General features: G+C 45.5%; 1 protein-coding gene across 12 annotated transcripts in view; it reads right to left on the minus strand.

The window, feature by feature from the left end:
• The window catches only part of Kcnma1 (potassium calcium-activated channel subfamily M alpha 1), a 699,737-nt gene that overhangs the window by 90,547 nt on the left and 581,775 nt on the right, over positions 1-27,415 (minus strand). For 2 of the 12 annotated variants that reach the window (XM_051142919.1, XM_051142916.1), the window contains one exon: positions 2,707-2,793. The exons of the other annotated variants lie outside the window; for them this stretch is intronic. In XM_051142919.1, the coding sequence (XP_050998876.1) occupies positions 2,707-2,793 (87 nt within the window). The remainder of the gene's footprint in view (positions 1-2,706; positions 2,794-27,415) is intronic. 12 annotated transcript variants of the gene reach the window in all.

Below are 27,415 nucleotides of genomic sequence, written 5' to 3' on the forward strand. Positions count from 1 at the left end.
GTGCTCCAGGCTGGGACTTGGTGGCGGGGAGGATATCGCATCTTATCAGAAATGAGTATCCACAGCAAATCACACTGAGACTAAACAGCACTTAAAAGATTAAAGGAAATAAGTACAAGCCACATAAAGGGCAGTGAAGAAAATCACTTAGAGGTGATATGCATCTCTCAGCCAGCAAACAGGCACCCTGGGTTTGACCTGAATTCATCTTCCTTTCAGAGGACAGGGGGCAGGCATCCCCAGCAGTCTGAGGCAGGGTGAAGTGTGAGTGTGTGTACGTGTTCACACACACGTCTATATGCACTTTCACATTTTCCTGGCTTAAGCTACAAAGGGAAGTCTCCCATTGATTCTTCACATAATACAAGGCCACCTTTCAGTATGGCCACTGTTATACTGCAACAGGGTGACCTGGGTGATTGCTAGCACACTACCTAAATGATCCTATATGTGTGAGTTCGTGAGTATATTTATTTGGGGTACAGACTGTTTTCCTTCCACAAGATTACAGTGCAACACCCCAAAAGGTCTTTCATCTAGCCTAGTTGACAATGGCGAGACTGCTACAGTTACCATGGTGGTGGCCAGTTACAGAAAGTCTCTCTGTTAGTTGCTTTTCCGCTGGATTCTTTCTTAACTTTTCCTTCACCATTAGCTCTGGGCCTCCAATAAAGTACCTTCTTTGATTAAGCACCCATTTCTCTTTCACCCAGTCACCGCTGTTTGCTAGCCCGGCTGTTCAGATGGAAGATCTGCAAGTTAATATGTGTTAGGCAGCTCTGGGGAGACACCTCATTGTGGAAAGAGTGTTATGCCTCCTTCAATGCAAGGAAACTATTTATTTTCATTGTGACTCTGAGAGATCATCCATCATAATCATCGTGCATTTAAACTGGGATTTATTTACTTCAATGGAACCACGGTCAAAGCTTTACTTGGAGCCTGGAAATCTGTTCCCTGAAGAGCTGGGATAGAAAGCGTCCTCCGCTTAAATGTACGAATGCTGTGTAATGGAGAACATTATATACGGCTTAGGTCTCACAAGAGGAAAAGGGATAAGTTTGCCCTGCTAAGTAGGACATAAAACCTTTTTCACTATTATCTTGCCTGTGGATTCCACTGATTTCTGCATATTTACAGAGAGAAGATCCAGAAAAACTTCTGGCTGAACTCAAAGCTATAATTCTTATTTCATAGCTTCTATGGCAACCCGAGAGAAATAAAAATAGAATTAAAGGACAGACTTAAGTTTACTCACTTTCATGAAAGACAAACATGTTGAGGTGGTGAGCCTGGGCACTCACAGGCTTCTATTTCATGTGCTTTCTAGCTAGCTGCTCTCTGCCTCTCTAGCGCTTTCCCTTGCTTCAGTGCAGGCCACGTGAGTGAAGCCATGCTCCTCTAAAGAAACCTGAGTTACCGGCTTCTTTAAAATACAAACAAGTTCAGGAATCTAATGCAGAATTTTTATAGGAGCCAAACTCTCCCCAGTCTTCAAGCCCTCATAAAATTCAAGGGCTTGTTTCTGCACATCCCTGCGTATAACACTTAATGCTCTGCTGTAACTTCCCAGTGCTCTCTTGTCTAATAGGCCCTGAATCTAACAGTTTTACAGTCTGGAGAGAAGAGTCGGTGTTAGGAAAATGCCAGGCAGGTCTAATGAGGCTTCAGATCCCCTGGTTTGCACCAGAGCTTAATTTAAACTTACAATGATGTTTTAACATGTTTGCGTTTTCTTGACTAAAGAGGATTCATTATTTCGGTGACATAACCTCCAGACAAGGCTCTGGGAATTGATTTAAGATGTGGTGGTAATTCCAACAGCCTTAATGCAGAGCTGAACATCTGTAACAACATTTCATTCCACTTTTCATCAGCATTCTGTTTTTAACCAAGAGCAAAGCAACATCTTCCAGAAACACTGGCCAGGGTCCTGGGCTTACTTCAAAATGATCACATATTTTACTAGATTTTTTTTCCCAAAAAGAAATCCCTGCCTTTGTCTTCCTCTCCAGGCTGCAAGTGCTCTGCCAGAGTCCACTGATGCCTCTTGTGAGGGTCTGTGAAAGGAATGAGCAAAACGGACAGTGACCAAGTAGACTGATACCAACATGGGATGAGTCTACCAGTCCCCTCCAGCTTGGGGCATTTTTTTCCCTCTTGCCTGCCTTCCCCATGAGAATAAGGAAGGGGTGGGGGTAGGGGATGAAGCTCTGAGATTTAAAGGTGAGTTTGTTGGCTGGAGTTAAAAAAAAATAGCCCAAAGCAAATAAACTCAGAAAAGTAATAAAAGGCAACAACTCATAAACATGAGTCAAACAGCTATCTCCATTACATTATTAATCACCACATCTGGAGTAACCCACATCTGCACACACTTAGCAGATCATTAGTAATGTCATATTCACACTGGAGTCACTCAGAGTAAATGCCATGCATAGTGGCTTGAACACAAAGACACCGTGCTGAAGGGGCTTCCTACTGAAGTCAGGGATCAAGAATGGGGTTGTTTTTTAATGATTATCCAATGTTTTTTTTTTAATGGCTTTTCTGTTTCAAATTTCGTGGCCCAAACAAGCTAAATGCATGCTGAAAGCCACACAATCGTCTGCTCTCTTCTTCAGCTGAGCTTAGTGTGTTACAGTGAAACTCAGAGGGGTACCAGGCAATTATTAAACCCTGGGACAAAGCCCAGCACTCCTTCACCTGACTTGGGCACATGTCGAGGATTGGGAGTTGCATTCTGGTGCACAAATGGGCCTTTGTGGGAGCTTGCTCTAGCTTCAGCCTTGACTGCCAAACAATAAGCAGAGAAGAAAACGGAAATTAATCCCTAGTGAAACTGTTCATTACAAAAGTTACCAAATGGTTTTTCTTTTTCAACACTAAACACAACCATCATTTTGTGTTATAATGGAGGTCTCTCCCTCATAGCTGAACAGCAAGGTCTTTTCTTTCTCTCTCTACCCTTTCTCCCTCCCCCTTCCCATTGACTTCCTAAAAAACTTTCTGGAGGAGTGACATCTAAACATTTATAAGACGTTCTGATTTGTGTAGACACTTCCAAAATTATATAGAGTTCCTCTTCTCCTCTACAACACACATAGACAGACAGACACACACCAAAACCAGTATCACGGCAAGATCAAGGCTATTCTCTTCTGGGCAGTGCTGGAGAGAGGGCACAACACTACTCACACTCCAAGTCTTTACCCCTCATTCTTAAACTATTGCTTCTCATCCCAGACTGTCAGCCTGATCAGTCATTTTGGTTTTGATATCACTGCTTAACTTGGTCTAAATCTAACTGCCAGGCATTGGATACCCAGAAAGTACTGTGAAGGGGACGGGGTAGAGCTCAAAGGCAGAGTACTTCCTTGCATGTGCAATGCCCCGCTTTCCATGCCCAGCATCACTCCCTCGATAAAAAGAATGAAAAATAAAAGGGGGAGGGGGAAGAAGAGAACACTACATGTCACACTTCTACGACGTTAGAGAAGTGCAGGTACTTCCTTGCACGGTCACGTTTGGTAAACACTGAAAGCACAATTGCTGGGTAGAGGTTAACAACAGTATGCTTCCTTCCTTCTCCTCCACGGCACAGCCTAGAGGCCCCAGGAGCGTTGTGTGTGATGCTGCAGTGAGATTCACTGTGGACAAAAGGTCCTTGGCTGACACAATTCCTCGAAATACAGATGCCTGCTCCTCACCAGGAAGTCTGGGCTAATTAACACTCAGGGTCTTATAATGTGGACGCAAGAGGAAAATGGATCCTAAAAGACAGAAGGGCGCTTCTCCCTGTCAGTCTGTCATATACATAGGCCCAGTGACAGGAAGTGGGCATTTCCTTAAGAAATGACAGAAAAGCAATGATAATAAATCCCTGACAGATGATCCATACTATGGGTAGGGTATCATAACTGTCCAAACTACTAGTTGACTGTTGATGCAGGATGAAGCCTGTAGCTACAAATTGCCGTGGGTCCATCAGCAGACTGAACATGACTAAGAGACACATGTCAAGAGGGGCAGGGAACAGCTCACCATCAGAGCCCAGGGGCCTTAGAGAAGCCATCTTTAGAACGAGCATTTCTGAGCTGATAAGCAGGGATAGAGCCTCAAGTTCACAGGACCTCAACTAAAGTCTACCTAGGGAAGCAGCTGTGAAAGATCATTGCAACATGCTAATGTGCAAGCAATTAAAAGATGGAACTGTACTGTCTCAAACATATGAAACTCTCTAGAGTTAAACAGCTGCATCTTCCTGTACATTATCCAGCTGCGAAATCTCACAACCTGTAGTCGGAAAAAAAATAGGAAACAGATTTATTTGAAAAGAAAAAAAATTCAGAGGGTGTAGGTTCTTAAAAATAATCTGTCATTATATAAAATGAAAATGGGAGGCTGCACTGTGCTAACAGGGCACGGGTACGCCCGCCCTGTGGAGAGCTAGGAGGGCAGAGAGGGGAGGGTTTGTTGGTGCTTTTCCATTTCTGGCTTTTGTGGCGCTAATTGAGGAATGGAAAGGGAGACTTTAAGGAACAATAGGTTATGTAGAAGTTAATCACAGGGTATATTTCTGGCTCTATTCACTGCCTAGGAAACCTGAATTGTGTACGTTTGAGTCCATCAATATAGAGTAATGAAGGAATTCGGCTCCTACATGGGAGAGAAAGAAAAATGCTGCATGAATATGTTAACAGAATCCATGTGACCTTCATTGTGATTTCTTTACATAAATAGGAATGAAGGGTCCTCTAGAATCAACTAGATGGATTGTATTTACCTATGATACCCACAAGTCCCATGCTGATCAGATCTCTCAGAGAACAGGCCACTGCCTCCTTTGCACTGCTTTAGGAGAATGGCGTTCCTCAGAGAGCCTTGCATCCAGAATCTCAGCTCATATATCTTCCCTGAACTCTGACCCTGCTATAACTATTTGCCCATCACTCTGCCCTGTTCAGCATTCAGTAGAAAGTCTCTTTCAGAGGTCTGGCTACCTTTGGTCCCTTTCTTTTTTCTTAGAACAGGCTGTCTCTCTTGCCTCAAGTCACAATCCTTGGGTATTAGCCTCTCAGCAGTGAGAGCCAGACATGAACAGTGGAGCTGAAGGAGGGAGCGCACCCCTGAAACAAGAGATGTAAGAGTGTCCCCGAGTGATCCCGGTGGAGTCTGGTGACCAAGACGGCTACAGGAGCAAGAAGACCACTTTGAATACATTTGAACCAAACCGGGGCAGGATGTGCACAGAACTGAACAGAACAGCTCAGCCCTGATGCCTGTGCCTCCTTCTTGGTGGCACCATGGTCCTCAAGCCAGCCACATGGGAAGGCCTTCAAATGAAGGCAGATTTGGTTCTGGCCTGTAGCCATGGCGCATGGTGGCATTCATGTTCGGGAGGTGTTTAGAGCATAGATGAAAGCTGCTGGGTTCCTAGCACCAACAGCTGGCTTCCTGTCCCTCTCATGTCCAGGGGCAACTGTTTAATGGTCGATGAAAACTACAAGGATAATATTTCCTAAAATGGTGAAAAGGTGTTAGCTAGGCATGGGAGGCTGTGAACCTATAGTCTCAGTGTTTGAAAGGCTAAGGATGGAAGATTATGGGTTTGAGGCCAGCAGGGATTCTCCTGAGAGTACCAACAGTAAAGCAAAACAAAATTCCAATTTTAGTGTCTGTAAGTTCAATAGTATATGAGCAGAGCCACCATCATTTGTTTACACGTTGTCCATAGCTACTCTCCATCTCTAAGTGTTCAGTAACTTCTTAACTTCAATATAGGCCACATGACCTACAGAGCGCCAGATATTAACTAGCTGACTCTTGGCAGAGAAACTGTGTTGACGCCCGCAGCGGGCTCCTCTGCACATCTGTCCAGCTTCCCCCGCCCCATACAAACAGGCAGACAATAAATAAGGGTCAGAGACTATTTGAAGCACACAACCTGGGGACTTGGGGACAGACAGAGGTCATTTAGTGACACTACTGTCCCTATGACCCAACCGTCATCTATGGGCCCTGCTGGTCCCCTCACGTTTGAAGGACTTGCGTCAGGTGAGTTCCACCTTTTTCAATAAAGCTAATTTAGATTCATCCACCGGGTACTCTGAGAGTCAAGGCGAGAGCCTGCCTGCTGTGAGTAATTCCTCGAAGCTGTCAGGATGTGCTGCCGGTCCACCCTGTGAGAGCCCGTACAAGACAACAGATTAACCATTAGAGTGGATATGTTGAAAATATACAGCTTCAACCTTTCCCCAGCTAGCTCAGAGCGATGTACGGATGATTATTTCAAGCGTCAGCTGCCGCACAGATTTAAACCCCTGCACAGTAACTCCTGGATTCATCTGCCCCTTGTCAAACCGGCATAGCGTTAGTTGGAGGATACGTGGGGTGGCAGTTTCACTGCGAATCCAGAGTGATGCAGACGGCTGCTGTCTCTTTGTTAACAGGAAGCCAAACTGATGAGTTTGTAATGCGTTTCTTATCAAAGGTAGTTTCAGAGAAGAAAACTCACCCCATCCGTTTGGCAAGTATTTCATAGAGGCCAGATACGGGCTTTAATCAGAGCATCTCTGTTATTTTCTTGGAGAAATAGACAACCCAGCATCCATCCTGTTAAAATCATTTCATGCCAATGAATTATGTATTTATGAATTTATAATTTTCCTTGATTCTCTCCTTCCTGCTGCATCCTTAATAAAATCAGCAGCTGGAGCCTACAGAGCAATGGTGCTTAATATATGGGCATCCTTATTTATTTATTTATTTATTTATTTATTTTAAGGTTAGTGCTGATATTTTTTTCAGCATTGTGTCTAAAACTATCCTTGTGAATAGCAGGATTGCAATTCTCAGCTCCCACATTTAACAAAGACACAATGAAATGGAATGGAATGTGTGGTGCCCTAAAACAGACTTCCTTCTAATATGGCTTATTATCATGTAGGTTTGATTTTTACCATGGGTCACACCAGGGCCCTCTCGTACTATCCTGAGGAAAATTCCCCTTAAGGTGCCAGGCCCTGCTCTTGGCACCCTGAAGGGGTTTACGCAGGCGGCCCAAGCTACTGGCTTTCTGTTGGCCATTTAGTTTTCCTCCCTGTGAGATTCCATACCTAAACACTGGCATTAAAACACTGTTTACTGGGTCATCCTTTAAAAAGATAAGATTTTTCTCCCTCGTGGATTTTCCTCTATTTTGATTATTTAAAGATATTACATGTTACCCCTGAGTTCTGAGATTCCGGATATACTCTTCAGCTGGCTTCACCCTCTCCCCCATTTTGGCCCCGCCCGTTTCTCAAGGGCCGGTCAAGCGGCCTCTCTCCCCCTCCTCCAACACACCCACACAGAATGGTATGAGGTAGACATAGCCAGTGAGCTATTTCTTTGGATCACTTCACGCTGTGTGCATGAGATTGCTAAGGACAGCCCTTGCAGCACAGGCTTCCTCCTGGGTTTACAAATTGTCAGATACCCAGAGCAGTGGGGAAAGGATCATGCTGCCTGGGAACCGGAGACTTGCCACCTGCCCAGGGTGAGAAACAGAAAAGAGAGATGGGGTCAGGCCTCTTGCCGACCTCTCCCAGTTCCCGCAATGCTGGCTTACATTTTCGCTTTGGGTTGCAAGTTCCTATCAGCTTGTATATTTTGACTGGTGTCTCACCTTCTTTCCGTTTCATCTACTCCCCCTAAACAACATCAAATTAGCATGACTGGCGGAAGATGTCAATCATATCTTCATTTCCGCTTTCACTTTGCTGCTTATGTTTTTTAAAATCAATGCCTGCCTCACTGACTCTGCCTTCTAAAGACTAGCTTCAAATCCAACTGTGTCTACATAACGTTGTTTTCTAAACCATATATTATACAAACAAAGATCATTAATATCGCCATTATCAGCTCATCCATAAACACCGTATCTGCCACGGAGTCCGTTGTGTCAAGAGCTCCTGGAATCCTAATATGTATTCCAGATGGTTACATGATAGTTCTCTGAAACTCAGATAAAAGCGAAATGCATGGGTTTTTAGTGCAATCCAGGGACCCAGTGAAGAATGTCCTGACAGAATCCTTTAGAAGTATGGAATGTTTTTAACCTTGGGAGGCGAGGCACAGTTGGGATTGTGATTTTACAGTGAACACAACAGTTAGCATGTTTCTTAAGGACATATTTACCTTCTAGAGATGGTGCTGAACAGTCAGATAATAATCCATTTCTACTAAAATGTACTGTCAAGACGCATCCTGTGCAGCATTTTAAAAATACACTGTGAGGACAAGGTGTTGGAGGGTGGCGGGGCAGAGGCAGGGCTAGAAGGACTCCAGAGCTGTTCTGGTCTCATCTTCCTTGGCCTCAAGACTACACTAAAATCAAAGCCAGAAGCAGAGCCCGGGTCATTAGCCACCAGAATCCCACCCATCAGAGGAGTGTGAGGACAGGGAATCTTGGAGTTATGTCACTTGTCTGAATGACAGCTCTGACCCTCAGTGTGTGCGTATGCGTGTGTGCCTGCGTGTGCGTGTGTGAGTACGTGTGCACGCGCGTGCGCGCGCGCGTGTGTGTGTGTGTGTGTGTGTGTGTGTGTGTGTGTGTGTGTGTGTGTGTGAATGTGTGTATGCATGTAAGGCCTCATGCACATATCTGGCGGCTAGAGGTCAACATCAGACGTCTTTCTCAACCTCTCTCACCTCAAATTTTGAGACAGGGTCTCTCATTAAACCTGGGTTAAGCTGGCCAGCAAGCTCCAGGGACCCTCCTGCTTCTGCCACTGTGATTCTGTGATTATGGGTACACACTGTCACGCCGCCCCCCCCCCGACCTCTCAGGTACACGCAAGGGTGTGAACTGCCCTCATGCTCGCATTGGCAGGAGCTCTGCCGGCAGAACCACCTCCACAGCACTCTGAGCCTCTTCTGAGTTCTGGACTCAGAAGAGTTACTCAGCCTTTTAAGATCTATTGTCTTTCTTTGCCAGAATCTGGGAGATCAGACACCCTGCAACAGCAAAGGTCACAAGGTCGCAGAACATGAGAGCAGCAACAGTCACTGATGGGCTCTGCTTGGCCCCGCCCTGCTAATGGAGTGCAATTCTGTAAGACAATTTTTCAACCAGAAATATACCCATGAAGCCATGGGTTTCTAACTTCACTTAAAAACCTTGCAGGAATCTGAGTCCTCATCCTAGGAGAGTCTCCAACTCGGGGCAGGAGTTTAGCAAGTGGGCAAGTACCCCACTGCTGTATACAGTACCCCCGTGCAAGGCAGGCAGCACTCAGTGGCAGTTTTTTAAGTGCAGAACCCCAAGATAGGTCAATCTCAAGGCACATCTTTCTCTAAACGGCAGCTGGTACTGAGTGGCAAGAAGGTTGGGAGCTATAAGCAAAGGCCTGAAGCCACCTTGCCGCCTCCGAACCTATGCGTTTGGAGACCTACAGAACATCAAACGGCTTTTCTGTGCAGTGTGAATGGCCCAAGTGCCTAGGTCCTAGGGATATTCTGAGAATGGACAGAAAGTGTAAAATGTGCGTTTGACTAGCTCCCTTGCTACCCTCTCACTAGCCTCTCTCCATCATGGTTTTCTTGGCATGAGGGATAACTTGGAAGTCTGTTATGAGATGTTCCACATTGCGTGTCTTTTAATGGTACAGCACTCTATTTAAATGGGCTTGCGCTCACTTTCTGCCACCACCACCTCCCCTCCACCCCCCACCCCCAAGCAACTGCTCCTTTGTCCAACTGGGAGAATGAGTTGGGCATCCTGTGTGTACCCCATCCTTTGTATTACATCCACCTCTCACCTTTGAACCACATTTGTGTGGCCCCGGTGGACTGCCCAGGCCAAATAATTAGGTTTGCCAAGTGTCATAAAACAAAGCAAGCCAGAGACCCTTTAAATGGGCTCAACTGGAGGAGGCTGTGACAAATGAAAGTCAGATGGAAACAGGGAGAAACCCCACTGTTCTGTCTAAATCATGAGACGCTTATGCTGCCTGGTTGTGAGGGGCTCTTTTTCCTGGACGTCTTGTGGGAGGCCGTGGGATAGCCATATGATGGCAAGGGCAGGCAAATATTGAGCTGGGGACTCCTCCTCACTGCTCTTTTCCAGGTTACCCAGCCTTCAAGGGACAGGCTACACTCACCCTTCCCAAGAAACACTCCTGATAAGGTAGAACCTGTCTTTCTTTAAGGCTTTCTTGGCCCTTCTCGTATTATTCCCTGTCACCTCCCTAGTTAGTCCCATTATTAATTTGTTTCCCGTTCTAACTTGCCCTGCTCCCCAGCTACACTTTGAAGTCCCTCTAGCAACATTCTCCGGTCTCTGAATCTCCCACAGGCTCGAGCCCCCGGTGCAGTTTTCTAGTAAATTGATCCTAGTGGCTTGAGCCAGCAATACAGAGGGAAGGAACACAGTCTCGCTGCCAGGAGCCCCAGCGTCCTGTTCCAAGGCCTAGATCTCATGTATGGCATCAGCAAGACACTTCTCGTCCTAGGGATTGAGAGTCGTCAAATACAAGACTTTCCCAGCTCTGCTGAGTGGCAGCTTGAGCCTGAATGCTGTCTCCCATATGTGGAAGATATCACTAGAGCCAGCCTTGGACTAAAGGACGCATACCTAGCCAGCCACAAAATAACTCTCCAACGCTTCCTACCAAATTCAACCTAGAGGGGTACAGAAGAGGAAAACAAAGACTGCTGTGCCAAGGAAAATATGGTTTGACATGGGGAGTAGAGTCCTGGCTTCCAAGGAAAGGAACCAGGTCACTTTGGAGAAGAGCAATGCTTGAGTCTCAGGCCTGTCTTACCAACCAAAATTCTGGGAACACTGGGCTGGGGGCGTAGTTCAAGAATAAACAATTGTGAGGCAAATACACGTTCCCAGGTTCAATCCCCAACACTGCCTAAATGCGTGCACAAATACATACATAAATCATAAATAATAAAGTAGTAATCAAAGCAAGCAAAACCTAAAGGCATTGCTTTTCCTTGTATTTTTCTTTAAAATATTTTAAAAAGACATACAGTAACAGATAGCCACAAGTTTAGCTGGAGAAACAAGACAGTTTCATCCAAAAATATGTAACACACAAATTATATAAAAATAGCCACACAAAAACGTTGTATGATGATTATCACATCAGAGATCAATAAACAGCCCAGACAATAAGTGCTACAGAGTGGGATATCCATGGAAAACTAAGATTGGAGACAAAAACAAACTAGGAATAAGTGCCAGCTGGTCTCCATTTGTCCCAAGCTGAGGAGACATGGTCCCCGGGGGACACACGACGTCCATAGTAATAATGTATAAAGTGGCAATAATATGTGGGGAAATCAGGTAGGTGGAGGCAACAACTTGAGTAAAGCAAAGACAAGGAAAATACTTATGTAAGGCACTCTAAGAAAATCAGTGTCAGTGGAGCAGCCCGCTCATCTGAGCACACAGCTGAGAGGACATGGACACACGCACACTACAAGACTTCACATCCCAAGCGACAAACTACGAAAGTATCTGGGCAGTTCAGATCATCACAAAGTTGTCTGCCCTTTATTCTAACTGTTCAGACTGAAAGTGGGTGGGAAGTAAATCCGTTAGAGAAAACTACGAAAACCTACTTAGCTCAGCCCACTTTCCTTTGTGCTGCGTTGAAGCTACAAGGATTAAAGACAAGACATATGTAAGTGCCCGCAACTGCAATGAGCACATCAGTTGATCCTGATGAGGGGAACTGACAGCAAGATAAAGTTATTGAACCCCTCGGAGAAGGGTCCTGTGGGTTACAGGAAGCTGAGTATGTTAGCATATTACCAGTCTACCTAGCAACCTATGATATCATTACCTGCCTACCATGGGTAGGCCAGCTGCCCAGGATATATAAAAAGGAAAAACCCACCTCACCTCTCTCTTGCTCTAATCTCCCCGCCCCCCCAATGTGTGTGTGTGTGTGTGTATGTGTGTGTGTGTCTTTCTCTCTGGGGCACCTCTCCCCATTCCCTGCTCTCCCACACTCACATAATAAACATCCCCAGATCATATGTGCTGCCTGGCATCTTGTTTCTAATCATTAGAGTCCTTTCAGAGTGGTCAAGCTAACCTGAGGTGCTAATTTCCTGTCTTCAGCTTTGAGTTGATCCTGCCATCAGGGCAGAGGGCAGGAAGGGAGGCCAGCAGGGAGCAGCTTTTACTGAAAACTAATGACAATTGTTTCCTCAAAACTCATTGTCAACAAAACCAGTTCTTGGAAGTAGAATTCCAGACAAGGCTCCGCTTCCCCAGCCCTCTGCTGTGTGGTTTGGTTGGATCAATAACACCGTGTAATGGGCTCTGTCAAAAGCACACAGGCAAAGAACACAAAGCACTGGCTAGTACCTCCATGCCTGAAAGTAAAACAAAACAAAACAAACAAACAAACAAACAAAAAACAAAAACAGAAAAGCCCAAATGGACTCCCAAAATTAATCATTTAAAAGTGTTCGTTCAGAAAATAAACAAACTATGTCTTCCAAGTTTCTAACAGGTAGAATAATAGAGAAAATAGGTAAATTAGTCATTCTAGGAACATTTAAATGTTCCTCTTCTACAGCCTCAAGAATATGCCTGTCTCCTAAATAGGTCAGTACATGTTTAGAGCTTATGCACATGTTATAGTTTCTTTAAAAATAAATAAAATAAAAGATGTATCTGTGGTTTAAAAAATAAATTTGAAAGTAGGACATATATATGGATAAAATAAATAAATAATTGTTGCCTGTAGGTCTGGTTTCTTTTGTTATTTATTTATTTAGTCGTGTTTGGCTCATTGATAATGTCCAGGTTGAAAACCAATCAATTTCCCTATGACTAACTTTACTAAAATCCAAAACAAGACATAAAAATAAGCCTGTATCCCATCTGCCAGGGTTTAGTTCTGGCTCCAGAGAGAAAAGCAACACTTTTTGGTGAGCATGGATTCTACACTGGTAGTTCTCTGTGAAAGAGAATCAAGTTAGAATTATTTTCAATAGAATATTAATCCAGTACATTGATTAACTTTGTAAGTACATCCTTTACCCCCTGATGTGCCCCCGGGAACTAATCTGCATAAGTAAATAGATGAGAGACAAAAACCATCCCATAGAACAACAATTAGACTTGGAGGTGAGGCAGCCTGAGGGCGAACCCGGGTTTTGTGTCTTTGTCTTTTGAAAATACTGGCATGTATATTTGGCTGGAACTCTCTCCAAGTGAGCATTCAAGCAGGCAAACTGGATTTAAAAGAAATATTGTAAGTTGAGAGGTGGTGTTCTACTGCAGGCACATCTCTGGGAGAAAGAGAGGGAATCAGGAGAAGGGGAAAAGGCAGGAAGTAAAGCAGGAGGGTTAGCTCTTAGACGCCATCTGGCAAGGAGGCCTTCATTTATAGGAGTGCAGCGCCACCTTCTGGTCGACTCGCATTTCAAGTCCCTGTGATTTGAGGCCATCTATCTCACAATCTAAATATAAATGTGCAGCTCTATTTCTCCAGTGCTGTTATATGTAAGAATTTTATTGCCCATCAGCAGATTTCTAACACACTGGTTGAAGTTTAATAATCTTGTATTACCTGAAGTACGGGTTATATAAAAACTCAGCATGCTAATTGTTGAGAAACCAATTCTAATATATAAAGCACTGTAAGTCATCCAGTAAATACCCAAATACATCAACAGAGACGCCCTTTTTGTTCTAACTGTGTTATTAATAAAACAATTTGATCACTTAACACGAGACTCATGTTCATGCATTCTAATGAATAAAGATAAGGGGCAAGGCATCCCCCTGATTAACTGAGCCCTGTCCTTTATTTACAATGGAGATACAAGGAACATTCCGTGCCCGCTCCCCCCCACCCCCGCCTCCTTTTTGGAGAACAGGTACCTTGACCACAAAGGCATTTAGGAAATATGTTCATAGAGCCAAGCCTGAGTTATGAATACCCAAGATTACACCTATAATATGTTAAATTGTTTTACCTGGCAATAAGGAAGTTGTGGCGGATGCATGCCTCTGATACTGTGGGCAAAGAAACACCACCTGTCATTTTTCAAGGGGGTTGGGGAGATCACAGAGATGTGCAAAGGAACACAATAAGGAGAAGAAAGCGGGGAGTGATAGTGTGTCTGATTATATCTGCAAAGGAAACTGTGAAATAAATTAACACCCGAGTACCCAATGAGCCGCCAGCGATGGGTGCAGAGCAATAAGAGAAGTAAAGTGCAGGCTTCGGATCTGGGGGCGATAACTAATGGCCACGCCACTTAAGACTCTGATTAGATCTCTAACAGGGGAAAAAACAAATAAGAAGAACAAAAGAGTCTAAAGGACAGAAGAGTGCAATGGGGTTTGTATTTTCACTGGGGGGAGGGGCCACAAATGGGATCAAGGGCCCCGGGAAATGAAAAAGGACAATTCCTCTGTCAACTTGATCTGATCTCAAGCCAAACTGTCACGTGATCAACGGTGTGGGGCTTTACGGGAGGGCACAGCTGTTCTTTGGGTGCCAGGGATCCAGCTGATGGAAACGTACTCTAATTTTAAAAAAGTTATTGAGATTTAATCTCTAACAACTACAGAGTAGCTCGGACCACAACCAGAAGGGTGTTCCAAACCACTCTGAAGCATCTGTGATTGTGTAACATCGCTTCACATCCTCCCGCTATCTGGGTCAGGCGCCGATGCAGACTCAAGCATCAGAGGACTCGATTTGAACACATAGGGAATTTGGACAAGAAACTCATAAACATAGGCAAACGGTGGCATTTGTCTACCACATGCCCTGGGGACACAGAGCTGCCAGGTGAGTTCCCCCAGTGAGGTGGAAGACCTGGGTGAGGATGGATCTTATAGAGGGGTCCTGAGCTCACAAGATTCAAGGTGGGAGTTGGCTCTGCTTACCCAGTGTGTTAAGCCGGTAAGCTGGAGCCTAGGCAACTAACTGGCTGTGCCGGAGTGACTACAGGAGCAAGCCTTTCCTTTCTTTGGGAGAAGAGCTGGTAAGTACAGATCCACAAAGAATAAAGGGTAGATAAGACCCAGTATGCTTGCATTAGAAAACTGAAGTCTGGATTCAAAGGACCTCAGTGTGACATCACCGAGGAAGTAGGGAAATCTTGCCTTTCCAGTACACACCTCTACCCACAAAGACTCAGGTAACCCAGTGACGTAAGGAAGGAAGGCAGCACGTTCAGATGAGCCGCAGGGTCCAAACAGCACATGACAGCCAGCAGGGGGAATCAAAGAGAGGGGGACTCCTTTTCAAGAAGCAGAGACAAGTTCTAGAATGATCTACCTAAGAGTGTCCAGCAGCCAACAGAACTAGCTGTTCAGGCATAACTTCATTGTTCAAGACAATTTAAGGAAACATGAAGGAACATACGCTCAATAAGCCGTGAAAACATGTCCTTTCCAGTTTCTGTGTCATTCCCAAAGTGGTTGTTGAATTCTTAGGATGTTCTTGGCTACTCTGTGCAGAATGACCAGAGTTCAAGGACCAGGCTGGCAGTTCATACGTACTGGTACTATTTGCTTCTATAAAAATTCATGAAGGCAACTCTAAGCGGGGTTTATCTAGACTGCGACTGGCCCTCAGAGGAGACTAATTCTGACTTGAGTTTGGGTATAGCCAGCCAAGATAGCTTGCCGGGAGTTGGCAGGACTTAAAAACCGAACTGTGAAAGCAGAGTCAGCAAATGTTTCCCTGAACAAGTGGGATGGTAAACATTTTGCTTTTCAGGAGCCAAATCTCCGTTGGAACTATTCTGTTTTGCTGTGACCCCAAATGTAGCCAGGGACCATAAGCAAATGAATGAGTGTGACTGTGTTACAGTCAAACCTCACTTGGGAAAGCAGGCTAAGCGCCAGAGTTAGCCTGTGGACCTGTATACTGGCAGGCAAGCTTTAACTACCAGGGAAAGGATGAGGCACAGGGAAGTATCACACTAATGTGCGTGTCAGAAGGACTGCTGTGGAAACTACCTAGGGAAAACTTATGTGAAAACCATACCTACGGAAGCTCTTTGAGACCAAAATATGAAGGAGTCTCAGTGCCATGTTGCAAAGTGAAATCATCCTACTGTGCCAGGTGACTGGTTGTCAAGAAAGTTTTTTGTTTTTTGTTTTTTGTTTTTTAGTAGCTGGGATTGGTGACTCAGACTTATAATTCCAGCACCCCAACGGCCAAGGCAGGGCCATTGCTAAGACTACAAGGCCAGCCTGAGCTACATAGTGAGTTTTAGGACCCAAAAGAGCAACCCCAAAGTTGTATCTTCTCCCTCTTTAAAATGAGATGACAACAATTACTAGTTTGTACTTTAAACTAAGCCTTCCTTAGGCCCTGAGTTCACTCCATACACGGCAAACATAATAAATTAATTAATACTGTACTATACTGTGCTCTCCTACTCAGTAGCGCTGGGGTGAGGGAGACTATTTGGAGGGGAAATAGTGGTAGATCAAACAAGAATGACTGAGCCCCTGAGGTTGTTGGCACTCAGTGCCCCCCAACAACGCGGGCAGTTTTGAAATACGGCCCAGAAGGCAAATCAGCTCTTGCTAGAGCAAGACAATGTGTGGATTTACAGTCTCAAAATGTGCACGGCTATTCACTCAACTACTAGTCCCATCCTTGTGCCAGATCTACTCGAAGGGTATGGGGTAAGGCACAGAGAAAGGTCTAGTTAGGCTTGCTTGTAGCACTAATGTCCCTGCCAAGAAATTCAACAAGGGGCAGAGGTGGGCAGAGCAAATCACAGGGTGGTGGTGGTGGTGGTGATGGTGGTGGTGGTAGTGGTGGTGGTGGTGGTGATGGTGGTGATGGTGATGGTGGTGGTGATGGTGGTGGTGATGGTGGTGGTGATGGTGGTGGTGGTGGTGGTGATGGTGGTGGTGGTGGTGGTGGTGTGGTGGTGTGGTGGTGGTGTGGTGTGGTGGTGTGATGGTGGTGATGGTGGTGGTGGTGGTGGTGTGGTGGTGGTGGTGGTGGTGGTGGTGGTGGTGGTGGTGGTGATGGTGGTGGGTGGTGGTGATGGTGGTGGTTGGTGTGTGGGGTGGTGGTGATGGTGTGTGGTGTGGTGTGTGGTGATGGTGGTGGTGGTGGTGGGTGGGGTGTGGTGGTGGTGTGGTGGTGGTGATGGTGTGGTGGTGGTGGGTGTGGTGTGTGGTGATGTGGTGGTGTGGTGGTGGTTGGTGGTGGTGGTGGTGGTGTGGTGGTGTGGTGGTGGTGTGGTGGTGATGGTGTGGTGGTGGGTGGTGGTGGTGGTGGTGGTGGTTGGTGGTGTGGTGGTGTGGGGTGTGGTGGTGGTGGTGTGGTGGTGTGGTGGTGTGATGGTGCTGGTGTGGTGGTGGTGGTGTGGGGTGGTGATGGTGGTGGTGATGGTGGTGTGTGGTGGTGATGGTGGTGGTGGTTGGTGGTGGTGGTGTGGTGGTGGTGGTATGGGTGGTGGTGGGTGTGTGTGGTGGTGGTGCTGGTGGTGGTGGTGGTGCTGGTGGTGATGGTGGTGGTGGTGGTGCTGGTGGTGGTGGTGGTGCTGGTGGTGGTGATGGTGGTGGTGGTGGTGTGGTGATGGTGGGTGGTGGTGGTGTGTGGTGTGCTGGTGGTGGTGGTGGTGCTGGGGTGGTGATGGTGGTGGTGGTGCTGGTGCTGGTGGTGGTGATGGTGGTGGTGGTGTGGTGGTGGTGATGGTGGTGGTGATGGTGGTGCTGGTGGTGGTGGTGGTGGTGATGGTGATGGTGGTGGTGGTGATGGTGGTGGTGGTGGTGGTGGTGGTGGTGGTGGTGGTGGTGGTGGTGATGGTGGCGGTGGTGGCGGTGGTGGTGGTGGCATGAAGCCTCTATACCAACTGTTATCACAATTGCACGGAGGCAAAGAAAAACATCATGAAAACAAAGTGTTGGGGTCGGAAAGCAAAGAGACAGCTGCCTGTCTGGTCCCCTCTGCCTTCCTCTCTCTTACTCTTCCAAGGACACACTGAATTCCCTGATTCTCCAGGCCTGTCCTAGAGGTGGAAAATCCACAAAGACAGGGCTCCAGTGTGACCAGGATGATCATACATACATCTCTATGCTGCTTCATACATCATAAAACAGCAACTCTTACTGCAGTGATCAGTTTCCACTAAGTGTCCACTTGATGACCACATCAAAACAGGACCACATGGGACTTACTTCAAAGCCCCCCACCCTACAAACCACAAACCCACAGACTGTACCCCTTATCCATCTTCTCCCCCCAACCCCTGCTCTAAAGTTCCTCTACCCACATCTTCCTGAACAACATTCAAGTGCCTAAACATTTCCTGCCAGACTCCCAGGAACAGGCCTACCCAGGGCCCTGACCAGGACGTACCTTCCAGCCTAGAAAACGCTTTTGGTCTGAAGAGGTGTGCCTTTGTTTTTCACCCCTCATCTTTCCACAAACTGGGAAGACACAAAATAAGTCACAACTAGCACAGCTGGAGAGGACCTTTGGGACACTTGTTGGCTGTCCTTCAGCATGTAAGGGCTGGGCACCATTTGTGTCATGTGACTATTGGTAACCTTCAAGTCTCCGGGATGCAGATAAGCACGTGCTAGGGATGGACTTCCTCTGTCCACTCTACTCAAGTGAAAAGAAAGAGGCAAGACTTTTGACTGAACTCATCACACAGCCATCCTCGGCCTTCTCAATCTTGCCCGGCCAGAGTCTGAGGAGTCACAACCCAAGAACCACATGACAAAGTCCAATCTTTCCACACTCAAAGAATTTCATTCTCTCCTCAGAGGGCAGAAGAACGTTGGTAGGTGGGCTTCGGCACTTTGAAAGGACTTATACCAGCAAGAGCAGAAATTAAAAAAAAAAAAAAAAATTCTGGATTCTATTTCAATGGAAAAAAAAAATAGAGAGAATGAGAGTTTCGGGGTTCCACTTAGAGAATGCATCTTCCAGTTCCTTTATTTTACAAAATTTGGCAAAGACTTCTGGGTATCCAAGATGGGAAACAACTTCTTAGGGAGACTGTAGCTGGCTCTTACAGCTTTTGTAAGCTTATTTCTGTTGAGACTATGACTCCTTGATCTGGAAATTAAGTAAATTGATTCTATTTTAATTTTATAGCCTGCCATGCTAAGCTTTTCAACTTTCAGCCCCCACCCATGGGCTGTTTCTGCTGTAATTGATTTACCCTTTCATAAGGCTTGTTGACCAAGACTCCATCATGTGAGAAAGAAATGCATTAGCTATAGTCAAAGTGGCTACTTATCATTGTCCCTATCAATACTGTAAGGGATGCTCTTCTTCCCATCTAAGCATCATTCACTCTGCAATTTTTGGTCAAGTTTATCTTTTCATGTGTTAATGAATGATCATAATAACAATATTAGATTATAATGTTCAGCATGTGCAAGGCAATCATGTAAAACAGAGAGAGAGACAGAGGGGAGGGTGGAGGCACTGAGCCTGTGTGTGTATTTCCTTTCAACCTCTGAGATAAGTCCTAGTATTAACTTTGTCATACAGATGGGATAGATAAGAGACAGACACTCCGGAAATTATTTAGAGACCCTGGGCAAAAATAGATGATGTCTATGGACATCAGTTTCTTGTGAAGTATGATGCTTCATATGCCATAAAACACCTCTCTTGCCACAGTGATCAGTGTCCACTAGGTGTCCACTTGATGGCCATATCAAAACAGGACCATGATAGGGCTTACTTCAAAGCTCTCTACCCTACAAAACAAAACCCCCATGTGCTAAAGTTTCTCCTAGGATTTCAAAATTCAGTTGTCAATGAGGCAAGCTAGCTCAATGAACAGTGAGGAGTCCCTGGAGTTCCCTCTTATGCAGACATGAGAACACACAGAAGCACACAACGCTCACCACATTATGACTCCTTTGTCCCTGTGCGTATTCTAGAATACTTCACAGATTCATTTCCACCTCCTGTTTCTTCATGGCAGGTCACCACACCTCTTTCTGCAGTAACACCTGTTCATGGTGCTGCCTTTGAAGCATCCATGCTGGAGGTATTCCCTCAGTTCTGGGTGTAGCATGTCCTGTGGAAACGTGTGCCTTTCTGCACTGAAAGAATGCTCAGCTGAATCCCGACTAAATACAGAGAGCATCTGAGAACTGCTAGAAGATTGGTGTGGTTAGTGTTAGCTGAGAGAGCTCTGAGGAAATGCCAGGCAGCTGAGGTCCCTTCCTTGAGTAGAATGAGACAAATGACAGCTCTCACAGAAAGTAGGCATGAGCACCTGGTCTTGGAAGTCTCCAGAGTGGGGGAAAGTGTCACCTTAGTGATGCTGGTGGTTAGATCTGCCTAACTCCCCTGGCATCATGAAGAGCCCTTCTCTTGGGCAAGCAGATGCAGCTGTCTGAAGATGGAGACACTTTGCCACAGTAAGCTCTGTTCTTACACTGGCCCTATCTGTTGTTTTATTTTCTCTACTCTGACTCCATGAAATCTATTCAGATCCACTGAAATTAGTGAAAGTAAGTGGAGTATCACAAGTCTCTGTATACATGGTATCCTCACCTCTATTCGTAAAAATAAAAATAAAAATAAAAACCCAAAACTGGATCTTGCCCTATACAATTTTTTTTTCTTGTACATCATCTCTGGGTCTTCTCTCCCAGGTCTTACTCTTCACAAAGAATGATGACTTACACCTGTTGATAACTTTCAAGTTTATGCCGCTTGTTCCTTGCTCCGTTTCCCCTCCTAAGTTCCCTGGGCACTCTAGTGCTTATGTGTATATGGACACCCTCTATGGTAAGCTGCCTAGAGAGCTTTAGGAGAACTTCACGGATCCGGGGTGAGTCTGTTTCTGCATGACAGCTATGCCTTCAATGGTGGAGAATCCCTCCATTTATTCCCTCTTTTCCTCATTAAATATTTACCAAATGGGAATCCTTCAGGCCATTTTCTATACAAGTGTTCCCTCCAGTAGACGGCGTCAAGTCAGTGATACTAGCAGGCTATGTTTCTGACTGACTGGAGGGAAAGAAGGAGGCCCCTAGGTCAATTCTTGATTGGATGAGATGCAACAGGCTCCAGCCCAGGAAGCTAATGTTGACCAAAACAAAGAGCACTGTAATGCAAGGAATCTGCACTGCTTGCAGGAGATGGCTCATGTGCCTCGGTCTACATTTGCCCGTCAACTGTCTATACATCTGGCACAGTTATGGCCCCTCTGTCATCATCCACACATCTGGTATGGTTCCAGCTCTAGAGCTGGAATCGTCTTCCTTCATTTGAAAGCCATGAAAGGTGATCAATCCTGAGATGGGTGGGTCTTAAGAGAGTTCAGTTTGAGTTTGTATATCATCTCCACTGTAGCTCAGGGGATGCTTGGCACCTACTTTGTGTTCAAATGGGCTAGGACAGGATCTTCCTAGTTACAAGAAGAGTCCAAGCAAATTTTCTTGTACTGTTGCTCTTGGAAGTGAGAGAAATGAACCTACCAATGATGATCAAATGAGATGGTCAAAGAGGAAGGAGAAAGAGAAGAAAGATGAGGAAAGTAGGTAGCTGTTGGGGGTGCAGGCCAACTTTGGTTTAGCCCAGCTGATCATAAGAAACCTATTTCCTCACAACACAGCTCTATATACATGTAGCAATCTCCCTTCAAAACAGGCACTGCCTAGGTGCACACAGAGATCTCTTCAGTCTCTATTGTTTTGAAAATGGCCACCTTCACTCTGTCCGTCTTTGAGACTTTGTGTAGAAGAGGGCAGGCTGACTGAAGAAGCAGAACTCTTGTAGCAAATGGAGCACTGCTTGCCTCAGTGTACTGGTTAAAGACAAGACTCTAGAGAGAAGGGGCTAGCGGACGGCTAGCCGGTTCAGTGCAACCAGCCACATTCCACCTCCAGAATGTGCATCCTTAGTATGTGCAGCCAACCACTGTGGGGGAAACCCAAGGCACAAGTACTTTTCCATGTTGTTTTAATGACTCTTTAGGATCAATGGTGCACACAAATGTCATAGTTGACATGGATGTGGAGACACAAAGGACACAGAGGAAAATGACTTATGCACAAAGAAGCAGAATGGAAAAGGAAATTGTGCCATGATCCTTAGACATGCCACATGATGTTCCAGGATTTTGTGTGGCAGTGCCTCTCAAGAAAATGTGTTTTGTGTTTCCACGGGAGTAGGGCAAGTGGTTGAAAACTGCAGTGGGTTTTCATAGAACAGGATGTGAAGTGCTTATTATTTTTCCCCTCTGTAGATGTAAGGAGACATGCTGTCTCCCTGAGAACGACGGGACGAAAGAAGCCTCCCTGCCACACTAGGAGATTTTCAAAAATAATTTCCATGATCTGAAATTGAAGCTACCACATGCAGCTGAAGCCAGGACCCTTAGGGGCTGGTCATGTGTCCCAGCTGGTGGCCCCATTTGTCCGCTCCTCTGCCTGAGCCAATACTATCACATCAGCCCTTGAGCTGCCCACCTCTGTCACCTTCAACATGCTCAAGGTCTATTCAACTTGAGAGAATTTTATGTGGAAGAAAAACTGCTGGGTGAGAAAAGGAAAGGGATGGAGTACGGCCAGGTAGGTCTCCACTCCTTGCTAAAGGTAAGTAAGTATGAAAGCTCCACAAAGCTCAAGTAGGAATTCCAAGTGCTACTAGTCAGCCTGGGAGAATTAGACTTAAGAAATTTCACTAGCGAATGGAATTTAACTGCTCCAGAGCCATTAATGAAGTTGTCTTTAAAGAAACTGCAACTGCTTGTACTAGTCTTTTGGATAATGGCTTTCATCTGAGGGGAACCTACTAGCTCTCTACAAAATGTCCCCTCCCAGAGGCTCCTTAGAGTACCTCTTCCCTCCCACCTCCCATCACAGCCCCTGGGCTTTCCCCTTCTCTTGTTTGGGGTGGCAGGGTTTCTCAGTTGTCTCACCATGGTTACTCTCGTATGGAAATTACTACAGTGTGCCTGTTGGTTCATTTTTCTGATCCGACACCTGTAGTGAGAGTTTTGGTTTCTTTGGAACACCAGTTATGTTATGTGAACGTGTTTTTGTTTTTGTTGTTGTTGTTGTTTTAACCCCAGGTGTGGGATATGTCCACAGCAGCAGACTATTTGCCTCCTGTGTGCTCGGGCAGAGGTGTGGTTCTGCCAGTGGAAGGTAGGTTAATTCTGGGGACTCTAGAGAAGATATAGAAAGACCAGGGCCCCAAGAGAGGAGGTGCTGCTGTTCCCCCTGCTAGTTTCTGCTCCTGCTGCTGCTGTTGCTGGTTTGTCAAGTGGTCATGAGAAAAGAGACAAGAAGAAGTTGGAGGTATCCTGAGAAGACAAAGATTGGACTTATTCCACGGAACACCCCTAATCAGCAGGAAGTAGTTTAAGAAGATCTCAATGCCCCCTCTCCCCACTAACCTTCTGTCTCTCCTACCTCGTGTTAGGGAGTTGGAAAGGATTGGGGTGGAGAAGGGTGGTAGACTTATTTTACCCTTCCCTTCACCTCTGCCTACACTCTACAGAATGAAAGCCCAGACTTGTGGATGGCCACTTGCTTTGTGAGGGGCTCTGACTTTGTCTATATCTAGTCTCATCACTGCCATCTGCATCTCTATTTCACCCCACAGAGACGAACTGGCCTATGAGCCTTATTCAGTAGTTCAAAGATCAAAGTGCCTCAACTTACTCAGAGAAAATAGAACCATACCAGGCTGTGTTCAAATGCCAGCTTTACCATTGCTTCCTCATCAAATGGCTGAAGCTATACAAATGAGGTGCTCTATAGATGCCTCAGTTTACAGCTGCTGCAGCCAGCATCGAGTGCTAACTACTTATGGTAAGGGTAAATTATTATCTGTCAAATGCACTGTCACTCTTGCTGTTCTGACAGAGTACCTTATACATAGCAGTATACTGACAATGTTGTCTGCTCCCAACTTGATACAAGTTAACCAAGTAGCCATGTCCTAGTGTCATATTAGTAAGCCTAGCCCCTGTGTTATGTTTCGAATTAAACATATGTGGGACCGTGGTCTGTAATCACATAAAATAAGAGTACCACTGTTGGTTCAAATTGGGAGAGCAAATTCTCATCAAATCTCCCTATGGATTTTCTTATCAATGAGAATGACCCATCCATTGAGCCACTGTGTATTTCTGGGCTTAGGTGGGAATCAAAGATGCTGAAGATGAATATATTTTCTACACGTGTCACAGAAAATGTCCTAATTGTACTAAGCCAGATATGGAATGTCTATCTCAGATGAAGGACTAAACAGCTAAAATGATGGGTACCGTATAAGGAAGGCGACTCAATGCATGACGGGGAGCAGAGGTGGCACACATGGACTGCTGGTTCCCGTGTGAGAAGAAGGATGCCTAGAAGCCTGGGCAGGGGCCCACAGCATCTCTTGACTGGCTTTACACCACTGTTGGTTTGACACTAAATTGAGACAATGCCCAATCACATCACGACAAATTAGCCACAGACACATCATAGCAACCAACTTAAGGAGGAACCCTGAGTGTAGGCTGGGGGATTCCGGCTCCATAGCTGCATGCTCCCACAGATGTCTCTAAAAGCCTCTTCCCAGAGGCCCATTTAGAGAGAAATTAAATGCAACTTTGACTTAATTAACGTTTTAAATGATAATGAATACAATGTAGATTCATAGGAGGCATTTACATTGTGTTGTAAAATTGATAAAAATTTAATAACTCTTTGTTAATAAGTTATGTCTCCCCAGACCCATAAAGCCTAAGGCACTGCAAGCTCCAGACTTGGTCTAATCCATGTTCCTGATGTAGGTAGAAGGCAGGAGATAGACTTGACATTTGCTCCAAGCCTGCTCTAATTCAAACCTGTGTGTGTTCATCAGCAGTTTATTTCATCAAGTAAAGGTCAGGGTTTGGGCTCAAGGCAGAGCCTTGACAAGGCTCAAGTGAAGAGCAAGCTGGCCCTGGCATCTGTCGCCCACAATAGCGGGGGGAGGAGGGAGGACAGAGGAGGAGGAAGAGGAAGAGAAATGGAGGAGAGAGGAGGAGGAAGAAGAGGAGGAAGAGGAGGAGTCAGAGAAATGAAGTGCTAGCTGGCTACATCTGTCTTCTACCATGGAGGTAAGAACACATTGCCTTGTGGTAAGAGCTGTCAAGGCCAGTATCATGACAGCCTGCCACTGCCCTAAAATAAAAATGCAAACATAATTTCCATGTCACCTTGCATAAAGACCTCTGTCTGGTGTACCTATAGCATGCAGTGTGTTTCTTCACTTCTCTTTAAAGAGCCAGAGTCATTTTTGTTTTTTGTGGCAAGAGCTCCCAGAAAGTAAAGTGTCTAAGTGACAGGATACATAGAAAGGGCCTTTCCTTCTTCCCTCATTCTGACCTTTTTACTTCCTGTCTCTCAATCCTGTGTCAAAGGATATCCTTTGAAACTCTGACTGTTCTGCCTACTGTGACATTCTTTTCCATCTGAACACAATGCACTGTCATAGGTCATCTCTTTTAAGGGATTCAACATGACCTTGTCTAGGGGCAAAGAGGCTCTCTTATTACAAATCAACTACTTCCCCTGACACTGGACTTGTAAACACCAGCACCACATACTGGGTGAAAATGGGCTTTGCTTGGTGTTCTTGGAAGAAAATCAGTTTCAGGAGTTATTCACCAAGGAAGTTATTCACAAAGGTTGATTTCTATGCCAGACATCAGTGGCTCCAGAGGCCGACAACCGTATGTGAGATAACACATTACTTGAAAGGAAACATCTTCCCAGTCAACTCTCTACCCAGTGTGCCTAGCGGAAGTTAATCAAGGGAGGTTGGCTTCAGTAGCCTTGCTTAAGACAATGGCTGTACTTGAAGAGGCTCCTCCTGGGGAAATTATTAATCTTAGTCACATGTGATGGGTAAAATGCTAGCCCAGTCCCGTCTGCCTTCTTATCCTTATTTTCACTTCCCACCATGCAATGCAAATGGACAAATCAGGATGCCTGCCTGAGGTTGGCTAAAGAGCCAGAGACTCAAATAGTCGTAGTAGTATTTGCTATCAATGTGTGTGACAGGGAGTGGGGGAAGGAGAGAGCCAGAATGAGAAGGGATACGCACACATTGGCATGGGCAGCACAAAAAAAGAGAGGCATTGGAGACATGGACTCATAAACTTAAAAAGAATCCATGGGAGGGTGGGGGAGGGTGGTCATCGAAGCAAAAGCTTAATGAAATAGGAGAAAGGAGGAAGGAACTCCGGTGCCCAGATGGATAGCAGGGTATCTCCAGGTGAGGATACTAGAGTCTGTCATTCAAACCAGCTAGAGCGAAGATTATGGAGGTTTCATCACAAGAAATGATGTTTGAGGTGACGCACATGCTAATTAGGCTGATGCGATCTTGACACTATGTATGCACACATAGAAAACTCGCATTGTATCCCATGAATTTCTGTCATTATATATCTATTTTTTAAAAAACCACTTGAAACACTAAAATTAACTTGATGTGTGCTAGGTATCCTCTGGATTTCTTTCTCCTATTCTCCTCACTGATGACAGGAAGAGGACTCATTGGCTCCGAGAAGTAACGTGCATAACACTGAAGACTGGGGAGGCAGGGCTTGAGGGAGGTCCCTCCAAACTGTCTATCAAGGAGATGATATGATTACAGACTAGTGATGTGTAACTGTAGCTTGTGAACCTCACGTCTCCTCCAGGGCTCTGGAGACTGTTGGCAAAGGTGTGTCCTTTAAAGATGTTTTTAGGTCTGACCTTATGTACTTCAAAATGTCATTAGTTCGCTGGGCATTTGGCATCAGGTCGCTTGGTAATGCCAATTCTCAGCCTGTACAAGCCCAAGACCACTGAGGACAAGCAGGTTTTTTTATTACCTGACAAGACTCAAGACTACTCTACACTGACTTTGGTGTGTCTCCTTCCCACCTAATCATATTGGACTCCTCTCGGCTTAACCATCTGAGCTGAACGCTTCGTCTGTGACATATGTGTACAGGAAGTAAAAGTCATGCGCAATTTTCAATTAGCTTCAGTAGTTTTTCTGAGCGCGCTGTGGAACTGTGCAGGTAAACTACTGGCGGGTAAAAGGTGGGCTGCGGAACCACAGGTGTGCTTGAGCTAACACTAGCTCCCAGTGCAAACCCAAAGGCCTGATTTTCTTTCTTCACTTGGTTAATTTGCTTACACCAGCGTTACTGACAGACTGTCACTAGAATCACGTCAGGCAGGTCTAGGCAGGTCCAAATCAATAGGGCCTTTCATTGTCGCTACATCATAATTTTAATTGTCCCTTTCTATTACACTTAGCAATCAGACACCAGGCAAGACTGGAATTAAGAATAAACTTCCAAGGAGAGAAATGTCCACTTCACAAAGCTATATGGGACAGAGCGGAACTGATCAGAACCTACATCTTTACTGATGTGTGTGAGATTTTGT

Source organism: Acomys russatus, chromosome 3 (assembly GCF_903995435.1).
Source record: "Acomys russatus chromosome 3, mAcoRus1.1, whole genome shotgun sequence".
Lineage (NCBI taxonomy): Eukaryota > Metazoa > Chordata > Mammalia > Rodentia > Muridae > Acomys > Acomys russatus.